This window comes from Vombatus ursinus, unplaced genomic scaffold (genome assembly GCF_900497805.2).
Source record: "Vombatus ursinus unplaced genomic scaffold, bare-nosed wombat genome assembly UNPS02014793.1, whole genome shotgun sequence".
Taxonomy (NCBI): domain Eukaryota; kingdom Metazoa; phylum Chordata; class Mammalia; order Diprotodontia; family Vombatidae; genus Vombatus; species Vombatus ursinus.
Genome location: NW_020954571.1, coordinates 7393867 through 7413219, shown reverse-complemented (window position 1 = coordinate 7413219; position 19353 = coordinate 7393867). Strand labels below are relative to the sequence as shown.

At 38.4% G+C, this 19353-nt stretch overlaps 1 protein-coding gene across 1 annotated transcript in view; it reads right to left on the bottom strand.

The window, feature by feature from the left end:
• Positions 1–19353, bottom strand: part of MED27 (mediator complex subunit 27) — a 231521-nt gene that overhangs the window by 123981 nt on the left and 88187 nt on the right. Inside the window, exon 3 of the mRNA XM_027869645.1 lies at positions 18550–18680. Within this exon, the coding sequence (XP_027725446.1) occupies positions 18550–18680 (131 nt within the window). The remainder of the gene's footprint in view (positions 1–18549; positions 18681–19353) is intronic.

The window sequence follows — 19353 nt, the reverse complement described above, 5'->3', positions numbered from 1 at the left end:
ACAGAGACACATAGACGTATATTGATTTTTATTGATATATTTCACTTAAACATCCCCTTCCATTTTTCACTATCTTCCTTTCGCTCATCCAAGGGGCCATCTATTATAACAAACAATAAAAGAGAAGGAGGGAAAAAGCAGTTCAGCAAAACTAATCAATACTTTGGTCATAGCTGATAGTATATGTAGTACTCCACACCCAGAGTTCTCTACTTCAGTAAAGAAGAGAATGAAGTGTATTGTCATATCTCCCTTTTGGGGCCAAGCGCAGTTATTATAATTTAACATTTAGTTCTGATTTTATTTTTGTTGTTATTCTTTTGATTTACGGTGTTGTCGTCATTACATGTATTGTTTTCTAGGTTCAGTTTACTTTACTTTATATCAGTTCATAGAAGTGTTTCCATGCCTTCCTCTATTTTTTAAATTAAATTTTTATTTTTTTCAATCAGCAGCAATCCACCTTTTCTTGCTTCCACACTTCTCAGCACCCCCAAATGAGAAATAAGGAAAAACAAAACTTCTGTTATAAATATGCATAATCTAGCAAAGTAAATTTCCACATTAGCCATGTCCAAAAAACTCCAAACTATGCTCCAGTCTTACTCTGAGTCCATCACCTGTCCATCAGAAGGTGGGCTGCATGCTTCATCATGAATCTTCTGAAATCGTGGTTGGTTATTATGATGATCAGAGTTCCTAGGTCTTTCAAAATTGTTTGACTTCATAATACTGTCTTTAACCAAATGAGATTTTAAACAGGCACTTAGCACAAAGCCTGGCACACAGGAGGTACTATATAAAAATGTTTATTCCCTGTCCCCCTCTGTATATTAAGTAGTTGTCTTGGTTCTGCTCATTTCACTATGCATCAGTTCATGTAAGTCTTTCCAGATTTTTTGGAAATCATCCCCTTTATCATATCTTGCAGTGCAACATACCATATGATGCTGAGCCATTCCTTAATTGATGTGCACCCCCCCCCCTCAATTTCCAATTTCTTAGGCACTATGCAAAGAACTAGAATTGTGTTTGTATATCTTTAGGTTAGAACAGGGGTGGGGAACCTGTGGCCTTGAGGCCTTTATAAAAGGATTTGTTCTGTCAAACTTGGACTGAGTCAAAAGGCCACACCTGAGGACCTAGAGGGCCACATGTGGCCTTGAAGCCACAGGTTCCCCACTCCTGGGTTACAGTTCATTTTGCACAAGTCTAATTGCTTCCTTAACCTGCTTCCCTGTCATTCTTCATTCTCCCATTTCCCTCCTATTTCCCTGTTGAGTGAAATGCATTTCTGTACCCAACATGTACTATAGATGCACAGTCTTTCTTCCTTAAACCAGTTCATATGCCTGCCTCAGACATTTGCTAGTTGTGTGACTCTGGGTAGGTAGCTTAACCTCTCCAGCCTCAGTTTCCTCATCTGTAAAAGAGATAATGGCACCTACCTAACAGGATTTTGTGAGATGATATATGTAAAAGTGCTTTGCAAATCTCAAAGTACTAAGTAAATGCCAGTTGTTACTATTATTATATCAATCACGCACAGTTTTTCTTCCAAAGGATCCATATGCAAGAAAAAAAACATCACAACACAAAGTATATGGAACTAAAGTTACTCTCTGTTCAAAGACTTGGAAGGCAATTTGAAAATCTTGCCCTGCCCCAGGCTCATTATCAGCAAAATCAGTTCTCACTTTGATTAGATGTATAAAGATTCCAGTTAGCAGAGTTTTAGTGAATCAAATTTCAAGATCTAACAACCAACTACACTATCAACTGCTCTTCATTTGCCCTATAATTATTAGTCCCTAAAATTACTGGGAAAAGAAATCAATTTTCTTTCTTACATGTTAAAGCAATAATGAAATTACAGGGTTAAGAAATATAGTTGTCAGTGTAAAATATAATTGCTTCTGATCACATAGTGATGTAAAAAAATTAAAATAAAATATGCAGGATACATTCTCACCTCCTTAGAGAGAGTATCATTATTCTTTTTATTCTTTTCACTATTACCAATAAGAGAAAATCTTTTGGCTAATGGCTCCCAAGCAACAACAGCTGCATGCAAATAGCTATGCCAAATAAAAATCTAAACATCATGATTCCTTCCCTGAAATTATCTTTTGATGATACTATTGCCTACACATTTTTAGAAAGAATATACACATCAATTTTACTGTTACACCCTCCACTTCAAAAATCCAGTGCCCTACAACAAGCAAGTGATATTCAAGCATTTCTTAAGCATGCAAAGCACTATGCTAGGTGTCAGAGATACAAAGAGAAAATAAAAACCAGTCCCTGACTTCAAGGATACTAGAAGTACACAGTTGTTGTTTGTTCCTTTCAGTCACCTCTGATTCTTCATGACATCATTTGGGGTTTTCTTGACAAAGATACCAGAGTGGTTTGCTACTTCCTTCTCTACCTCATTTATAGATGAGGAAACTGAGGCAAACAGAGGCTAAGTGACTTGCCTGAAGTCACACAGCTAGTAAGTATCTGAGGTCGAAGTTGACCTCAGGAAGATGAGTCTTCTTGACTCCAGGCCCCCAAATCCATCCACTATGCTACCAAGCATTCCCAATTGGGGAGTTCATCACCTCCCATGGATTTAATTATCAGTTCTATTCAGATGACTGCAAGATCAATATATTCAATTCTTAAGTCTCTCTGCTGAGCTCTAGTCCCACATCATCAATTTCTTATTGGGCATTTCAAACTGGATATCCTATGGGGACTCCACTTGAGATGTTCCATCTCACACTCAACGTCCAAAGGACAATCCTCAAACCCTGTTCTCTTCCAAACTTTCATGTTTCCATTGAGGACACCATCATTCTTCCAGTCACCCATGGTTACAATCATGGCGTCATCTTCAATTCCTTATTTGCCTTCATCCCATATATGTAATCAGTTTCCAGAGCTTGTTTTGCTCTGCAGAACATCTTTGACATCTGTAGCCTTCTTTTTAATGATAAACCACTGCCCTGGTTGAAGCCTTCATCCCCTCTCACCAGCACCATTGCTAGAGCCTGATCTGGTTGGTTTCCCTGCCTCAAGCTTCTCCATTCTCTTTTTCATCTTCTACACAGCTACCAAAGGGATTTTTTTTTCCCTAAATGGCAGATCTGACAATGTCATCTCTATTCCAAAAACTCTCATGGCTCCCTGTTGCCCCTAGGATCAAATATACATTTTGGCATTAAAAACCCTTCCCAGCTTGGTCTTAACCTACCTTGGCAGGTGGTACCCCACATTCCTCCACCTCACACACGCTCCAGTCCAGCCAAATTGGCTTCATACAGTACTCCATCCCCCATCCTTGGGGATGCAGCTGGCTGTCTCCCATGACTCTTATGCATTCCCTCCTCTCCTCACCTGTTAGAATCTCTTGTTTCCATCAAGACTTAGCTCAAAGTCATCTTTTCCATGAACTTTTCTGATTCCCCTAGCTGCTAGTGCTTTTTTCCACTTGCTAGCAGTAAGAAAATAAGAACTGTAGAGTCCTGAGGGATCTTTTGTGTGAGAGCAAAGGCTGTGTGACCTGGATACAGAGCAAAGTTTACAAAGAATGGATCATAGGGTCACAATTTAGAGCTGGTTGGGACCTTAGAGGCCAGCTGGCCCAACTCCCTTTATTTTACAGATGAGGAAACTATAAGCCCGAGAGGTTAAGTGCAAGGTGAAGAGGCAAATGCCCAAGATCACATAGATAGCAGTGGCAGAGGAAACCAAAACTTACATTCTCTGCTCCAATCTACTACACTACACACTACGTGTTTCTGAGCTGTAAAAACTATTTGGCCAGAGTGAGGAGATCTGGTATGGTCTCACTATATGACCAGATGCTAGAGGGATAGTCTCTCAAGTAAGGACATGGGAACCACCCACTAAAGAATGGCCAAAATGTGGAAGCTAGAAGAAGAGCTACAATACAGAAGGCAGTGCTACAGCAGTGCCAGGAGTTAAGCTAGGCAGAAAAGCTAGGGTGATCAAGGAGCATACACCACTTGCTAGGGAGAAACAGAGAAAAGAGAAGAGACTGGGAACTGCAAACAATGTTGCTTAGCAAGAGCCACTGGAAAAAGAGAAATGCTGCATCAGACCTTAGTCTTCTCCCTTGCTGGTGATTCATTCATCCAGGGCATTATTTTAAGTTATGGAGATGGCACTGGTCTCTGAAAAAGCAAAGCAGAATTGGTAAGAGGGGCTGTCTCTTGATGCTATAGGGACTAAGGATGCAAGTCCTTTCTTTGTCCAATTAATTTGTAAATAAAATTGTTATATGTTTTGAGCTGGAATGATTGGTCTCTACTCTTGAGATAGTGACATACGCAGAAATTTTCACATGGGGACAAGAAGTTAGAGGAAGTGAGAGTTCTCCAAAGTATATGAAGGTCCTTGGTGTCAGGATAGAGAAAGACCAAAAGGATGAATTGACTTGCCTAAGATTGCACATTAGTAAACAGAACCAACAAATATCCTCAAATTCCAGAGGGGAAAACTAAGGCTCAGGGAGTAGGAGTAATTTGCTCAAATCATATATTGAATTTTAAAAATTAGCTAGATATATAATGAACCACACAGTTCTGTTCTTCAATGTCTCATTTGAGAATATTTCAAAGCACAGTGCAAATTAACTCACTAATTTCTTTTCCCATTGCAACTAAAAAAGTTAAATTTTAAAAAATTCCAGATCCCGTTACTACCATATGTATTATGGGTGGAACATGTAAGCAGTAGCAGAAAGCCACCTATTGTAGTATAATTTGAAGGGTCAAACAAAAATGATTTCTCCCTTCTGCTTGAAATTTGCATCAAAGAAATTTGCATCAAAACATTACCATCAATCCTCTTTAAAGATTATAGTTTATAGTTAAAAAATATTTTTGCACATATTATCATATTTGATCCTCATAATAAACCTGTGAGACAGGAAGTAGAACATTATTATACCCATTTGACAGAAAAGGAAACTGCAGGTCAGAAAGACTATCTTGCCCAATGTCACACAGCTACTAAGACACAGAGCTGGGATTCAAATATAGTCTTTTTAACTCCTAACCAAGATCTTTCTCCTATACTATAAGGGCTCTTTTCCCAAGCATACTGATGCTATGCTAGCTGAAATCTGCATAGTGCATTAAGCACTTTATTAAAACTGTGACATCTGATGCTCAAATGACCCTGTATTATTACCCCTAATTTTATAGAAGTAGGAATTAACGTTCAGAGAGGCTAGCTACCTTGCTTGTGGTTACACAGCTAGATAAATACTGGGGCAGAATTTGAACCCAAGTTTCTCCTGACTCCAAGTCCAACACTCAAGCCCCTACACCACCTGTACTGATTGTACTAAAGTGGATCTCACAACTGGGGCTAAGCCATCAGCAGATAGGCAACAAAGAGGTTTCTCCAGAAAAATAAGAAGTGGCTTGCAAAGAATGCCAACATTAAAGTTCACATCCTATTTATGAAAAAATATGACAGCTAGTTTCAATGAACATTTTTTAATGTCAATCCATTAAAGCATACTAAACAAGTGATAATTAAAAGAAAGCATATCAGAATTAAAATAAAGTAAGAACATCTTTGTGTAATCCTAATTTATACAAGTAAGGTGAGATGCACTACAGATAATGTAAAAATTTTGCCTGCTTAGGAGATTAAAATCAACTTAAAGAGGCAACTGTGCTAAAAGAAAATGAGTGACTCCTCATTTTACAAAACAATGAATTCCAGCAAGATGTATTTGTGATCAATTTTTAGCCTATCCAGCTTCTCCATAGATCCTGTAGCTTAATTTTTACTGGGCAAAGAACTGCTATCCCGGCCTGTGGAAGACAGCACTGTCTCAGCCGCCTCTCCCCTCTGACTGGAGAGCAAAAGCGGGGAGCTTTCTTTAGAGAACTGTACTTTCAGAGTACTTTCAGAATACTTTCCGAGTAACTCTCCGCTCTCCTACAGCAGCTCTGCTTGGTTTCAACTCCCTGCCCTTTGCTCAGGGTAGCCCTTGATGCTCCCTTCCTTTTCAGTTTCCTCAGGTGTCTTGTCTTCCTCATCAGACTATAAGCTCCTTGAGGGCAGGGAATATCTTCCTTATTATTTGTATCTTCAGCACTTAGCACAATGCCTGGCACACATGTGATTATTAAATTGAATTTAACTGATTCTGCTTCCAAAACTTAAAATATACCATCTTCTGAGTTTCAAATCCAACAAGTCCCTTTTGTGATCTTTGGCAAATCAATTACCAATTTATTATTCTTAGTTTACCCTTTTTATAGAGGTAACACAACCATACTTTCATGTTACAGGTTCTGAGATGTTAATGTCCCTTCTTACTCCTTCTTTCCCTCCCATTATTCTATCATTTTAGAGGACAGCACATGTATATCACTCCCAGGATCTGCCATGTTTTCAGGCCCCCAAAGAAGAAGTAGCAGGTCACAGACCAGAACCCTTTCCCCCATCTGCTAGTTACTTAGCCACCCAAATCTGCAGAGTAGGGTTTGTCTCTACTCTGGTCACAGACTACAGCAGAGGTGTTAGAACACCCAGCCCAACTAGAGGTGGGGTGGGGAGAGGTGATTAAAATGTAATGGGGGGGGCAGCTAGGTGGTGCAGTGGATAGAACACCTGCCCTGAAGTTAGGAGGACCTAAGTTTAAATCCAGCCTCAGACCAAACACTTCACACTTACTAGCTGTGTGACCCTGGGCAAGTCACTTAACCCCAATTGCTTTAAAAAAATATGTAACTGGGAAATATTTAACAAAATAAATAAAAATGCAATAGAACATAAATAATGTTAATATGTGGTTTTCCAAGTCCATGTGAGGCCAGCAGGAATTGTTATGTTCCATTTAGGTTCCTTGTTTCGATTTCAGTTTGACACCACTGGACTACAACATGTCTAATTATTAGCGTTGAATACAACGCATATCCTACAATTGGCATGTGCATTTTAAAATATCCTTCCCTAAAAAGAAAATTAACTAGCTCCTTTCATGCTACCCAGTGCTAAAGTGGCAGTACTACTAATAGTACCAACACAGCTACTAATAGCTTTAAAAAATGCCTTCTGAGCACAGGGACCCTCAGAGTGTCTGTCCCTAAAAAAGTTTCTTTACTCATCTGAGCCTATTTCAAAATCTGCATGATGGGGACAATAGCATTTGTACTACCACAGTTATTGTGAGGAAAGTGTTTTATAAATCTTCAACTACTATGGAAATGGGGCTGATAATTGTATTCCCATTTTTTTTGGTTTAATATCTATTTACACGGTGGAATAAAAGTCTCTCTGCACCTACCACAAGTAAGTACTAGCAAAGTATGGAATTAACTCAAGTGAAATGATGAAGGTCATTTTCACATTGATACTTGCTCATATGGCAATGATTGCCTTATCATATATATATCAGAGGACATGAGCCACTTGAGAGACATGGACTGACCCTGTCCTCAATGCTGGCCTTTTTTTTTTAAAAAAATTTTCCCCCTAATCACATACAAAAATAATTTTAACTTTCTTGCTTTTAAGTTTTGAGCTCCAAATTCTATCCATCCCTCCATTCCCCCCTCCTTGAGACAGTAAGCAATCTAAATAGGTTATACCTGCACAATCATGTAAAACGTATTTTCGTATTAATCATTTTAAGGAAAGAAGGAAGGGAGGGAGGGAGAGAGAAAGAGAGAGAGAGAGAGAGAGAGAGAGAGAGAGAGAGAGAATATGCTTCAGTCTGTATTCAGACTCCCATCAGTTCCTTTTCTGGAAGTGGATAACATGTTTCATCATGAGTACTTTGAGAATGTCCTGGATCATTGTATTGCTGAGAATAAGCTACGTCATTTACAATTGATCATATACAATATTTCTATTACTGTGTGCAATGTTCTCCTGGTTCTGCTCAATTCACTTTGAATCAGTTCTCGTAAGTCTTTCCAGGTTTTTCTGAAATCATCCTGTTCATCATTTCTTATAGCACAATAATATTCCATCACAATCATATATACTATAACTTGTTTAGCCATTACCCAATTGATGGGCATTCCCTCAATTTCCAATTCTTAGCCAGCACAAAAAAAGCTGCTATAAATAATTTTTTTTTTTTTTTTACAAAGAGCTGTCTCTCTCTCTCTCTCTCTCTCTCTCTCTGTTTGGGATACAGACCTAGCAGTAGCATTGCTGGATCAAAGGGTATATACACTTTCATAGCCATTTGGCCACTGTCCCAAATTCCTCTCCAGAATGTTTGGATCATACCTCCACCAACAATGCATTAGTGTTCCAGTTTTCCCACATTACCCCCAACATTTATCATTTTACTTTTCTGCTATATTAGAAAATCTGATAGGTGTGAGGTGGCACCTCAGAATTGTTTTGATTTGCATTTCTCTAATCAATAGTGATGTTGAGCACTTCTTCATTTGACTATTGATAAACACTGGCCTTCTGATTGTTCGTGACTGCAAGATAATGTCTTTTATGTATCACACCTACAGTCCAGCAATAATCTATATGGCTCACACTTCATAAAAACACAACAAATATATGAACAATATGGGAATTTGTTTTGTTTGATAGGTATATTTATTACAAGAATTTCATTTTCTTTTTTCCTGTTGGGGGGGAGGTAGAATGTGGGAAGAAGAAAAAAATAAATGCTTGATAATTGAAAAAAAAAATTTTTTTTTTTTAAACAAAAACACAACCAACCCCAAACCTAACATCTCTGGAAAGAGCAGAAGAAATGACTCTAAACTTGTGACTAATGGTGAACTGTGAAAAAATAGTGTGAAATCATAATAATCCTGTAAGTTCTCTCCCTTTGTTATGTGAAAAAAAATTTTTTTTAACAGGCCTGTATACCTCTACCACCACATACCAGACAGAGATTATTATACAACCACCTACTGTCCCTCTTCCTTTGCTTAATAATGGTTAGTGATGTCATGACCACATCAAACTGCTGCCTTCCTGGATAAAATCACCTTGTAAAGAAGAAATGCAATTAGCACATACAACAAATATTATTTTAAAAACTGCTTCTGCAATCTTTAACAATAGACTTAAGTGCTTAACCGTTTTTATTAGAGTTCTCTAGCTACATAATTCTACTTCGATTTTATATACACAGAAGATACTGGAGCTATAAAAAGTTAGTCATGACAGGTTTAAGGCAAGGGAAAGTAAACCAATAGAGTGAGATATAGGAATCTGGCTAGACAGAAGGGCAACTGGCAAGCACCATAAATTAGAAAGGCCAAGAAAGAACTCCAGGACTTTCTAGGCAGGTATCATAGACCCAGACAGTCAAATACAGTCATTCAGATAGCAAGGATCAGTGATCAGCAACAAAGTTAGGATAATGAGCCAAGAGTCTGAGCAACAAGAGATCAGGTTCTAGGTAAGGGACTCTAAGGAACAAGCAAAAATGGAGTCAGACACTATTCTGAGGGATTCTGTAAGCCAAGGGCTTCCTACATACCACCAAATTTTAGTAAGGACGAGTCTCAGAATGTTCAAATCTGGCCTTATACATTTCTAGTTATGTGACCATGGGCAAATTACTTAAGCTCTGTGTGCCTCAGTCTACTCATTTGTAAAATGGGATAATAGCACCGACCTCCCAGAATTGCTATGAGGATAAAATGGAATAATATTTGTAAAGAGCTTTGCAAACCATTATGAACTACATAAATGCTACATATAGTGTACAACTCCCCACCCCAGCTTTCCACCAAGGTCACGGACCCTGGTCCTTTGTGTCCTACCCTTAGCCATTGACTTTGCCAAACTGAGGCCTAAGGGAATTGGGAAAGAGACCAAACAGCAGTCCAAAACTGTGAATACCACCACTATTAATTGAAATATTTGTGTATTTTTAAAGCATTTAACAAGTAGAAAACTATAAATCTTTTTTTTATGAGTCATTGACAAAGTTTCTGAATGTTGTGTCTCTAACCCCATCTTTCTCATAAGTCCTGTGGCTTTTATCGTGTGATTTTGCCTAGCATGGTGACTTTTAGGAACACATATGTTGCATTATAGCAGAACTGACTGCATTTCACTTGGTGATCTCATCAACTCCCTTAGATTCAATTGTCATCAATTGTCACAACACAGATGACTTTCCGATCGTCTTATCCAGCCTTAACCTCTCCCCTGTCCTCAAGGTTAGCATCTCCAACTGTCATCTCAAGATGGATGTCCCATACATATCTTAAACTCAACATGGCCAAAATGGAACTCATTATCTTTCCCCTGAAACCTTCCTCCCTTCCAATATTCCCTGTTACTGACAGGGTACCACTATCCTTTCAGTCATGCAGGCTTTACCATTCTCAACTTCTTACTCACTCACCATATCGAATCAGTCCTGTCGATTCTACCTCTGAAATATATCCACACATCTGTCATATTTGTCCCCTTCTCTCTCTGATGCCTTCACCATTCTGGTGCAGGTTTTCATCACCTCAAACTTGGACTATGGCAACAGCCTTCTGGATGGTCACCCTTCCTCAAGCCTCTCCCTACTACCACAGCCTATCTTCCACTCAGCTGTCAAAATGATCTACTTAAAGCGCATGTCAGACTATGCTAGACCTTACCCCATTCAATATATTCCAGTGGCTGCCTTATTACCTCTAGAATCAAACACAAAATCCTGTTTGGCTTTTAAAACCCTCATAACCTGCCCCCTTCTAGTCTTCTTACACTTTACTGGCTGCCACGTAATGCCCTCTTCACTGTTCCCTGCACAAGACACTTCATTTCCTGACTATAGTAATGTCCCCATGTCTGGAATGCTCTCCCTCCTTCTTTTCATCTCCTAGCTTCGCTGAATTCCTTCAGGTGTCAGGCACTTTCTGTAAGAAGCCTTTCCTTGGTCACCTTAAAGCTAGTACTAATACCAGTCTCTTCCCTTGATAATTCCCTCCAATTTATACATATTATTAGTACTGTAATTGTTTGCATGTTATTTAGACTGGGAGCTCCTTAAGAGCAGAGATTGTCTTTCTTTGCATCCTTAGAGCTTAGTCCAGTGCCTAGCACACAGTGAGTGCTTAAATACTTGTTGACTGATGGACCGTACTGGTTGATTGAAGAGGGAAAGAAGTGAGAAATTCCCAACAGTCTATATTGTTATGTTGCTAACACGTTTCAGCTTTGTCTATGCCTTTCAAATAAAAGAAAATGTGGTTTGTTCAAGAGGAAAAATATTTAAAGCATTATAACAAGTGCTGATAAAGTCCAAGTACTCTGAAAATGTAAAAAAAAAAATTTTCTACTAAAAACTGGTGAAGCTTTCCTGGTTTATTATACCCACTGACTTTTCCTACTCTCAAGAGAAAAACAGCCAAGCAACATGAACTGATTATATGTATTTCATCAATTTCACAGACTGTTAGAGCTGGAAGGATCATTTAATTCAACCTACATAGACTATAATTCCAACCTGCCCAGACCACCTATTTCAAGCTTCCCTATTCCTCTTTTTCAGAGATAAAGACAATAAGCTAATAATTAACTACAAAGCACTATCTTTGTTTATCTGGATATAACTGTCAGATAAACCTCAGCTTTCATTATATTACTCCCCTCTTAACTCCTTTCAAGATTCTTCATAACCTGGCTTCACTCTACCTGGCTAGCCTTATACCCAAGGGCAGCATCTTTATTGTAGATGACTGCTCTGTTCCCTTACCCATACATATTTTAGCCTACCCAAACAGGATCTGGTCTTAATCAATCAGATGTGTAAAATCTGTTTTATAAGTAAGCTATATTACATGATAACTTTTACTAATTGACTTATAAAAGACAAATTAAGCATTTCATAATAGCCCTATAAGGTATCATCAGCACAATCTCGGATGGAACACTAGCACTGAGAGAAACCAGAGATGAATGAATTCGAGATTTCTTTTTCCACTCATTCACTGAACCATATTGTCACAGAATTTCAGAACTGGAAGAGACCTTAGAAATCAATGAGTCTAATGCCCTCATTTTAGAGAGGAGGAAACAGAATTCCAGAGAATTCCAGTGGTTTATCCAGACTACCATGCATATAATTAATTATGAGTAGAACTGGGACTTGAACCCCATGGTTAACAATACAAAGGCAAATTTTTTTTAAAGCATCTTTTTTTTTTCTTTTTTAACTATTTATAACATAGCAAAAATGATGGCGTTTCTATAACTAGATAACAGATGAGTCCTCATTCTGGACCTAAACAGGACAGGATAAAGAGCAATGGCCAAAGCACAGAACATTTGAGAAGGGCAATAGGATGAGAACTCTAGAGGCCACTTTCTTGGGAGTTTTTAAATTCTATTTCAAAGCAAATGAAAAAGTAAATATAAATCTGATGGGTAGTGGGCGTGAGGAAGCTAAAAGAGAAGGAAACTGTGCTAGATGGAGTCAAATTTTGACAATGGCCTCTGCAAGGCCACTGACTTGGCAAGTCTCTCAGCCTAGTAGCACCAAAGCCTTTATAGTACTTTTTGCTTCCATTGTGTGACCAACATTTGTTAAAGCTCTCAGTTCCTCATTAATCACAAGATCCTAATAAAGTAATATCTCCCACTAAAGTCTTACTCTGAGGCCTTATTTGAGGTATAGAGGTGACTCCAAGTTCTCGAGGGCTATGCCAGCAGAGGACAACCTCTGACAGGTTTTACCAAACTACTAAGGAATGGAGAGATTGCAATCTGTGTTAGTGAAGGGAGTCACTGATGAAATCAAAGTTCTTCTAAAGCGATGAAGTAAATAAAATGATATAAATCCATTCAAAGAGTTTGTAACATCTGATTGTCAGATACAAATAACACTGACTGAATTAAAGTCTGACTAAAAATTAGTGGCCAAAATAGTATAACAGTAGGTGCCAGGAAATACTCATGAAGCCACTTGGCAAGAGTGGCTCCTTGGAAAACTCGTCCATCGTGTAATATTTATAGGCTGAAAGTGAAGAATTACATGTAAACAATACTACTTAATGCTAAAAGAACAACAAGAATCTTAGGGATCCCCGAATCACAGGATCTGAGTGGGGTGGGGAGAGGTTTGATCAGAATCACCTCCACAAAATCCCCAACAAATAGCCATCTAGCCTCTGCCTCAGGCCCTGCAGTGAAGGAGAACTCACAGCTTCCCCATACAGACCATTCCAGTTTTTGAACAGTTCTAATTGGCATAAGCAGTTTTTCTTACATCTACTCATAGGAATGAAAAGCAAAAGACTCTACTGGAATAGCACATGTTCTGCACAGTTCCTGTGCTGCAAGTGAAAGGCAAAAGAAAAAAATGAAGCAGGCAATTTAAAAGTGACTGATGTTAATAATTGAGGATCTGGTATTGTGAGTTATTGGAAACTGATCTCTACCTTATTAATGCAATCCCTTGTCATGAAGAGAAAAGATTTCTCCATGTTCTAGAATGCAAACAATATTTTAATCTTTAATTATATTCTCAATTTTAACTCTTCTGGAGAAGAGCGCCCGTCTAGGCCTGAGGATTATTTCTTTATTACATAGCCTCTCTGTGGTATTTAATGAATATTGTTACTTAATACTTGTCAGTTGGGAAAAGAAGAACTTAGCAAATTTTTCCCAAAGTTTTGATAACTTTTCCAAAACTGAGAAAAGGTGCAGCCACAAAGTTAATGGCTTCCCTTCTGAGCATTCCTTGGAGCAGATAATATCCGAGCCCACACTGTCAAAGACAGTAAGGTGAGTAAATGACTTGTTGGCACAAAACTCATCTTTTCAAAGAATCCAGGTGGCATTTAATAATTGGAAGAAATGACTTACTCAGTACTGCCTTGGTTATCTAAGAGAGTTCATCAACTTCCTGAAGGTCAGTCAGTCTATAAGTACTTCCTTAAGCGCTTTCTCTGTATCAGTCACTGTGCTAAGCTCCCATCCTCATGGAGCTCAAGTGGGGAAGATGAACACAAGTAATTATGTACACACCAGATATATACAGAATTTGTCCCCAAGATAGTAGTTTAGTTACAGGAGGCATAGCTAGACTACTCCAGCAAAAAAAAAGTGATGACAAATACTTTAGGGTCCTCACATTTTTTGCAAGATAAGGAACTAAAGAATCAACTGAATAAACTTCCAAGCAAACTCTGCCATCAGGAAGACTTAGGCACTGGAAAACAAGTTGGTCATAGGATCAAGCAAAAACTTCTATACCAGCATGAAGGATCATCACAAGGGTGATGCAAATCACATCTTAGGGATAGTTATAAATTGAGGGGGCTGAAGTCGGAGAAGTAAAGAGCTTGATTCAAATCTGTGCACCTGGCTCAGAGTAAAACTTGCACAAGCCTTTCCAAAAAACAAGAAGCAGAAAGAATGCAATGACCAGGTCAGCTGAAGGAATATTATCTTTACAGCAACAACTTCATGCACTATTAAAGTCCTTACTATGTGCCCAAGACTGTTGTAGGCACTGTGAAGAACACAACAATTAAATAAGAAACAACTCCTGCCTTTCTGTAACTCCCAATCTAATATCAGTCTCATATGAGAAAATAACTACCTCTTTTATCAGGGACTGGCCCACTTCTAAGGTTCACAAGAACCTTCACCACAAGATCACAGATTTAGAGCTGGAAGAAATTTTTAAGTCATCTAGTATAACTTTCTCATTTTCCAGATAAGGAAGCAGGCCTAGACAGGTGAAATAACCTGCCTGAGATCACACAGGTAATAAAGAAAACAGCCAGGACTCTAAACCTGGTCCTCTGACTCCAAATCCATCACCTTTTCCACTGCACCACTTTGCAACTAATCTACCACTGCTACTGACTTCATGTTAAATAAAAGGTAACAACCCTAAGTTCTACTTTTCAAGAATGCATTTGCTAACTATATTGGAGAGAATCAAATTAGTTGTAGGAGTTCCTGAATACTCTGCATAATTTCAGGTAGATGATCTTTTCGGGAATTAGTGTACATGTCAGTGGCAGAAAATGAGCCTCTTTCAGTTAAACATCCAGAGACAAATCAGTGGCTGTGCCTAAGGCAATCTGTTGTATAAACACTGCAATGTCTAAGAGCAAAGAACCTCAAGAATGTCCTATGCTCATGTCGTTATCCTTGTTGCCTCCTGAATCAATTCCTCCTAGGAAGGAACCCGTGTCGGGTTCAGGTCTCTACTGTTTTTTGTTCAAACCCATAACAGGACAGTCAAGCACAAGAGGCTGATGTGAGAAGCTAATTTTATTTACATTCAAAGGTGTTAAGCAATACTGTTAGTCTGGAAATAATGCTGAATGCATAGTATTTGCTATTGACCAGCTCAAAAGGCTTCAATAGAATTTTAAACTTCCAGATGAAAGGATCAACTTTCTATTTTTAACAAATAAGATACATCGGTGGTTAAGGAATCTCTTTCCCTGGAGAATTTGAAAACAAAAGGTAAGTTACCAATTGCTCAAGATGGGTTAAGCCCAATCCATGAAGTCTTCCTCTATTCCCCTCAGATCTCATATACTACTTTGTTTAATGCCTTTCTGATGCATTTGTGTGCAATTTTGTATTAAAGTCATCTGTTCTCCTTAGAACTCTGATACCTCAGCATGAAATGGGAGATAATCCTTAGTTTTTGAAGTCACTGTGAGTGGAGCCCAAGTTCTACCTGGTCCTAGGAAATTTGAAAGGCTTAGAACATGGGCTAGGGGACAGACTACATATTTGCTCTCTAAGGGCCAGCCTAGTCCTATAAGATAATGAGTTTCCAGTCACCAGAATTAGAACAGAGGCTGGCTGGATGATCAAATGTCAGGAAGGCCACAAAGAAGATTCTAGATAACTGCTGAAGTCTCTTACAATGCTAAGATTCTAGGTATTACACAAATTCATTCCAATAACTGAGAAAATTCACAATCAAACTGGCTAAGTCTACTATATAATATGTAGACTTAGTCTTTAAAACTGATGGCATATTAATTATAAACCAATTATGTAAGATAATAGATATTTATCCAAATTGTCTATAATACTACCATAGTAGAGTTAGGCAAAGTTTTCTACAGCAGCCAGAAAACAAACACTATCCCTTATATAAAGGACTTAGACAAATATGAGCATATGGAAGACGAGGAAGTGAGATGGCATCTCCTGTGCCTTCAAAATGGTAACAAATAGCAAGATCTCTTTTATTTCACACAGAATCTTGGTATTCTTACAAGCTTCTATGAAGGGAGAGAAGGATATGAATCATTAATCCCATGAATCATTAATCCTATGGGACAAGCAGGAAGGAATCTGAATCTTCAAAGACAACTGTACTGTTAAAGCCAACTACATTTTTCAAACACATATCCCTTCAAATCCCCTGTATCCTTGCTTTACCATGCCTGTTGTCTCATTGGAGCTAAGTACAGTCTGTGGTTGTGCTATAGTAGCCTTTGCAAGTGTCCCACTATTGACAAAATAAAATGCAGAAATCTATACACTGCTGTGCTAACAAACGTGTGAAATTACAATGGAGGGTGTGGGAGAAGGAAGACTCCCCGATGTTTAAAGGTTATAGATGTGAAAAGGGGCCTGAAAAGACCAAGCAAGTTCAGTGGAGTCCTGCTATCAAGGTGGGTCTTGCTTATATGTAAAATGCTAATAGTAGCAGTCTGCTATTATAGAATTCCATAATAAAATGGTTTGAATCATATCTCCTCAAAACAGCTAACATGCAATAAAAAGCTGATAGTTAGCCTTTAAGACTGGATGTGGCTCTTGTCTCCAAGACAGCGTTGTTATAAAGGGGTTCTACCATATGGACAGATCAAAGAGCTCAATGCTGCGAAAAAGAAGCAGTCAATAGTCACAAGGGCTACCAGACTATTCACTATAGGAAATCATTTCATTGTTTTATTTCCTAGGCCACAGTAATCACCTTCCTCTTTGAAACTAAGTATTTTGAGTAATTTCTTATAAATGTATAATGACAGTCATGAGTATATCTAGTTTTTTTTGGCATGGGAACACAGACTGCTGATTGCCTTGGTCCTTAAATAGTTTCTAGGTGTCCTCATAATTGCATGTCACCTGTAAACAGGTTTCAAGCCAATGCAAATTAACAAATGGTGAACAGATGGACCAAGAACTGACTTTTGTCAAAAGAGTTAGCAAAAAACACTTTTTGGCTTTGGTCTTATGGGATCACAACAAAAAAGCCCACCATTTCTAGCCAAACATCTTGCCTCAGTAGAACTGCCATGCACACAAAATGAAAAGTAATAAGGCCCATTAGAATTTTGAGAGGTGGGAGGTATGATCTGCAAAATCACTGAATTAAGACAGAATCAACAATGCAATTTTTCATTCTCTGGGCAATTAGCCAAATAAGCAGAGTTGTTAGCAATGCAAGATATGCACAAAAATCGCTACTGTGGTCCAAAAAAGTCATGTGATCTATACAAGCTGTGTGAAAGGAAAAAATACTTGCAACCTAACAGCTAGATTTAGTGGCCTGAGCAAGGTTTGATGATAGGTTGAGGCTTAAAATCTGAGAAGCAAAAGTTCCAATATATGGCTACTAATAGAGAAATGATCACCAGGCAAAGGAAAAAAAGACAGAAGACCACTTGCGTGCCATGATCATGGTCCTGTGCAAACACACAACTTGTAAGATAACTTGTAAGAAAACTTTTTGGAATAGAAGTTAGAAAACAGGTTTAATCAGAGGCACAAGTAATAGAAAGTCATTTCCCTAAGGAGTCCAGAAAAGAAGGGAGTGCAGGGACTCAAACCATACCCCACTCATAGAGGGAAGAAAAGAGAGAAAGGAAGTACTGAGACCATCACCAAACTCAGGTTCATAGAATGTAAAGGAGGAAGGGATCCTACAAATTCTCTTGTCCAATGTCCATTATTTTAAAGATTAGACAACGCAGCCCTAGAAAGCTTAAATGGGAGGAAATGGGGAGAGAGGATGCACGTACAAGGGAAAAAAATATTTATGAAGTGCTTACTGTGTGTCAGGGACACAGTGCTAAGTGCTTCACAAATATTACGTGCCCAAGATCAGAGCTAGAATTGGAACTCAAGTCTACTATCTACAAATTCAGTGCTCTCTCCATTAAATGTCAGCTCTCTTTCAATCAGTCTCCCCAGTCCAACACTACCTTGGTGCATAGCTCATAGCAGACTAGCACTGCCTGTTTCATAGAGCCAGATCCACAATGGTAACATCCATCTTCCCATTCCTAAGCTGCCTCAATGACAAAAAAAGGAACAAAAGTACTTCACTTTTGCCTGCTTGGAGAATGTGAGAAGGAAGCAAAGAAAGTCTATAAAGCATTTTGAAACCCTAGGCAGAAAAGTTAAGACACAAAGCTAATGAATCATACAAAATATGTTACTATTCTTTTCAGAGTATGTTTTAAATTTGTCATAATAGAACCATTCTTAGAAGAAAGACTCTCACAAATAAAGTGACATCATGGAGTGGCTGCCCAACAAAACGGTAGCATAAATTCATACAAAACTTTTCTGTAATATCTCAATACTCACTGTGGCGGTAAAACAAGGGTTGTAGGCTGAGCTTTAGGTCTCCGTTTTGCAGATACTCCCATCTGGTTGGCAGAACGTTTCAGAGACTGTTGATTCAGGAGACCAGAAGCTAGACCGGCATGGTACTGCAACTATATAGGGGCAAAAAAGTACAAAAAAGACCCCTTAGTATGTTCCATTCTGGTAGACACCTTCCAGATATGTCTAAGCCCTTTAGCCTAGTCATATAATTCCAAATAGAACTAATGTCCCAAAGAGAAAGGCACTAATAAGGTTATTTTAACTTTTATATTGTCTGAATAATGAACAGTATATTTTTCACTGAAGCCTAGTTTGTGAAGATTCCAATTAGCTTCCCTTAAGTATGAAAGAATAAACGACTGCATGTCAGCAATTATGAACAGCATAACCAAATGACCAAACTCAGTGAGAAACAAATCAGCCTCTGGAGTCTAAAAGAGTGATCAGGTATAAAGGCAATACTAAAGATAGGATCATGACTTCAAGCTTACAGAAATGAACGTGAGTACACTGATATTTGCTGAATTAATAACAATAGCTTAAATTTATATAGCATTTCAAGGCTTACAAAACATTTTACACATTATCTCAACGAAGCCTCATAATAGCTCTGTGAGGTTGGTAGGTGATGTAGATTAGTAAACCAGGGTTCAGAGAAATTAAATGAACTACCCAAAGCCACAATGCTTATGTTGGAACTGGCACTTAAACTCAGGGGGCTTTTTGACTGCAAGTCCACACACACACACACACACACACACACACACACACACACACACACAC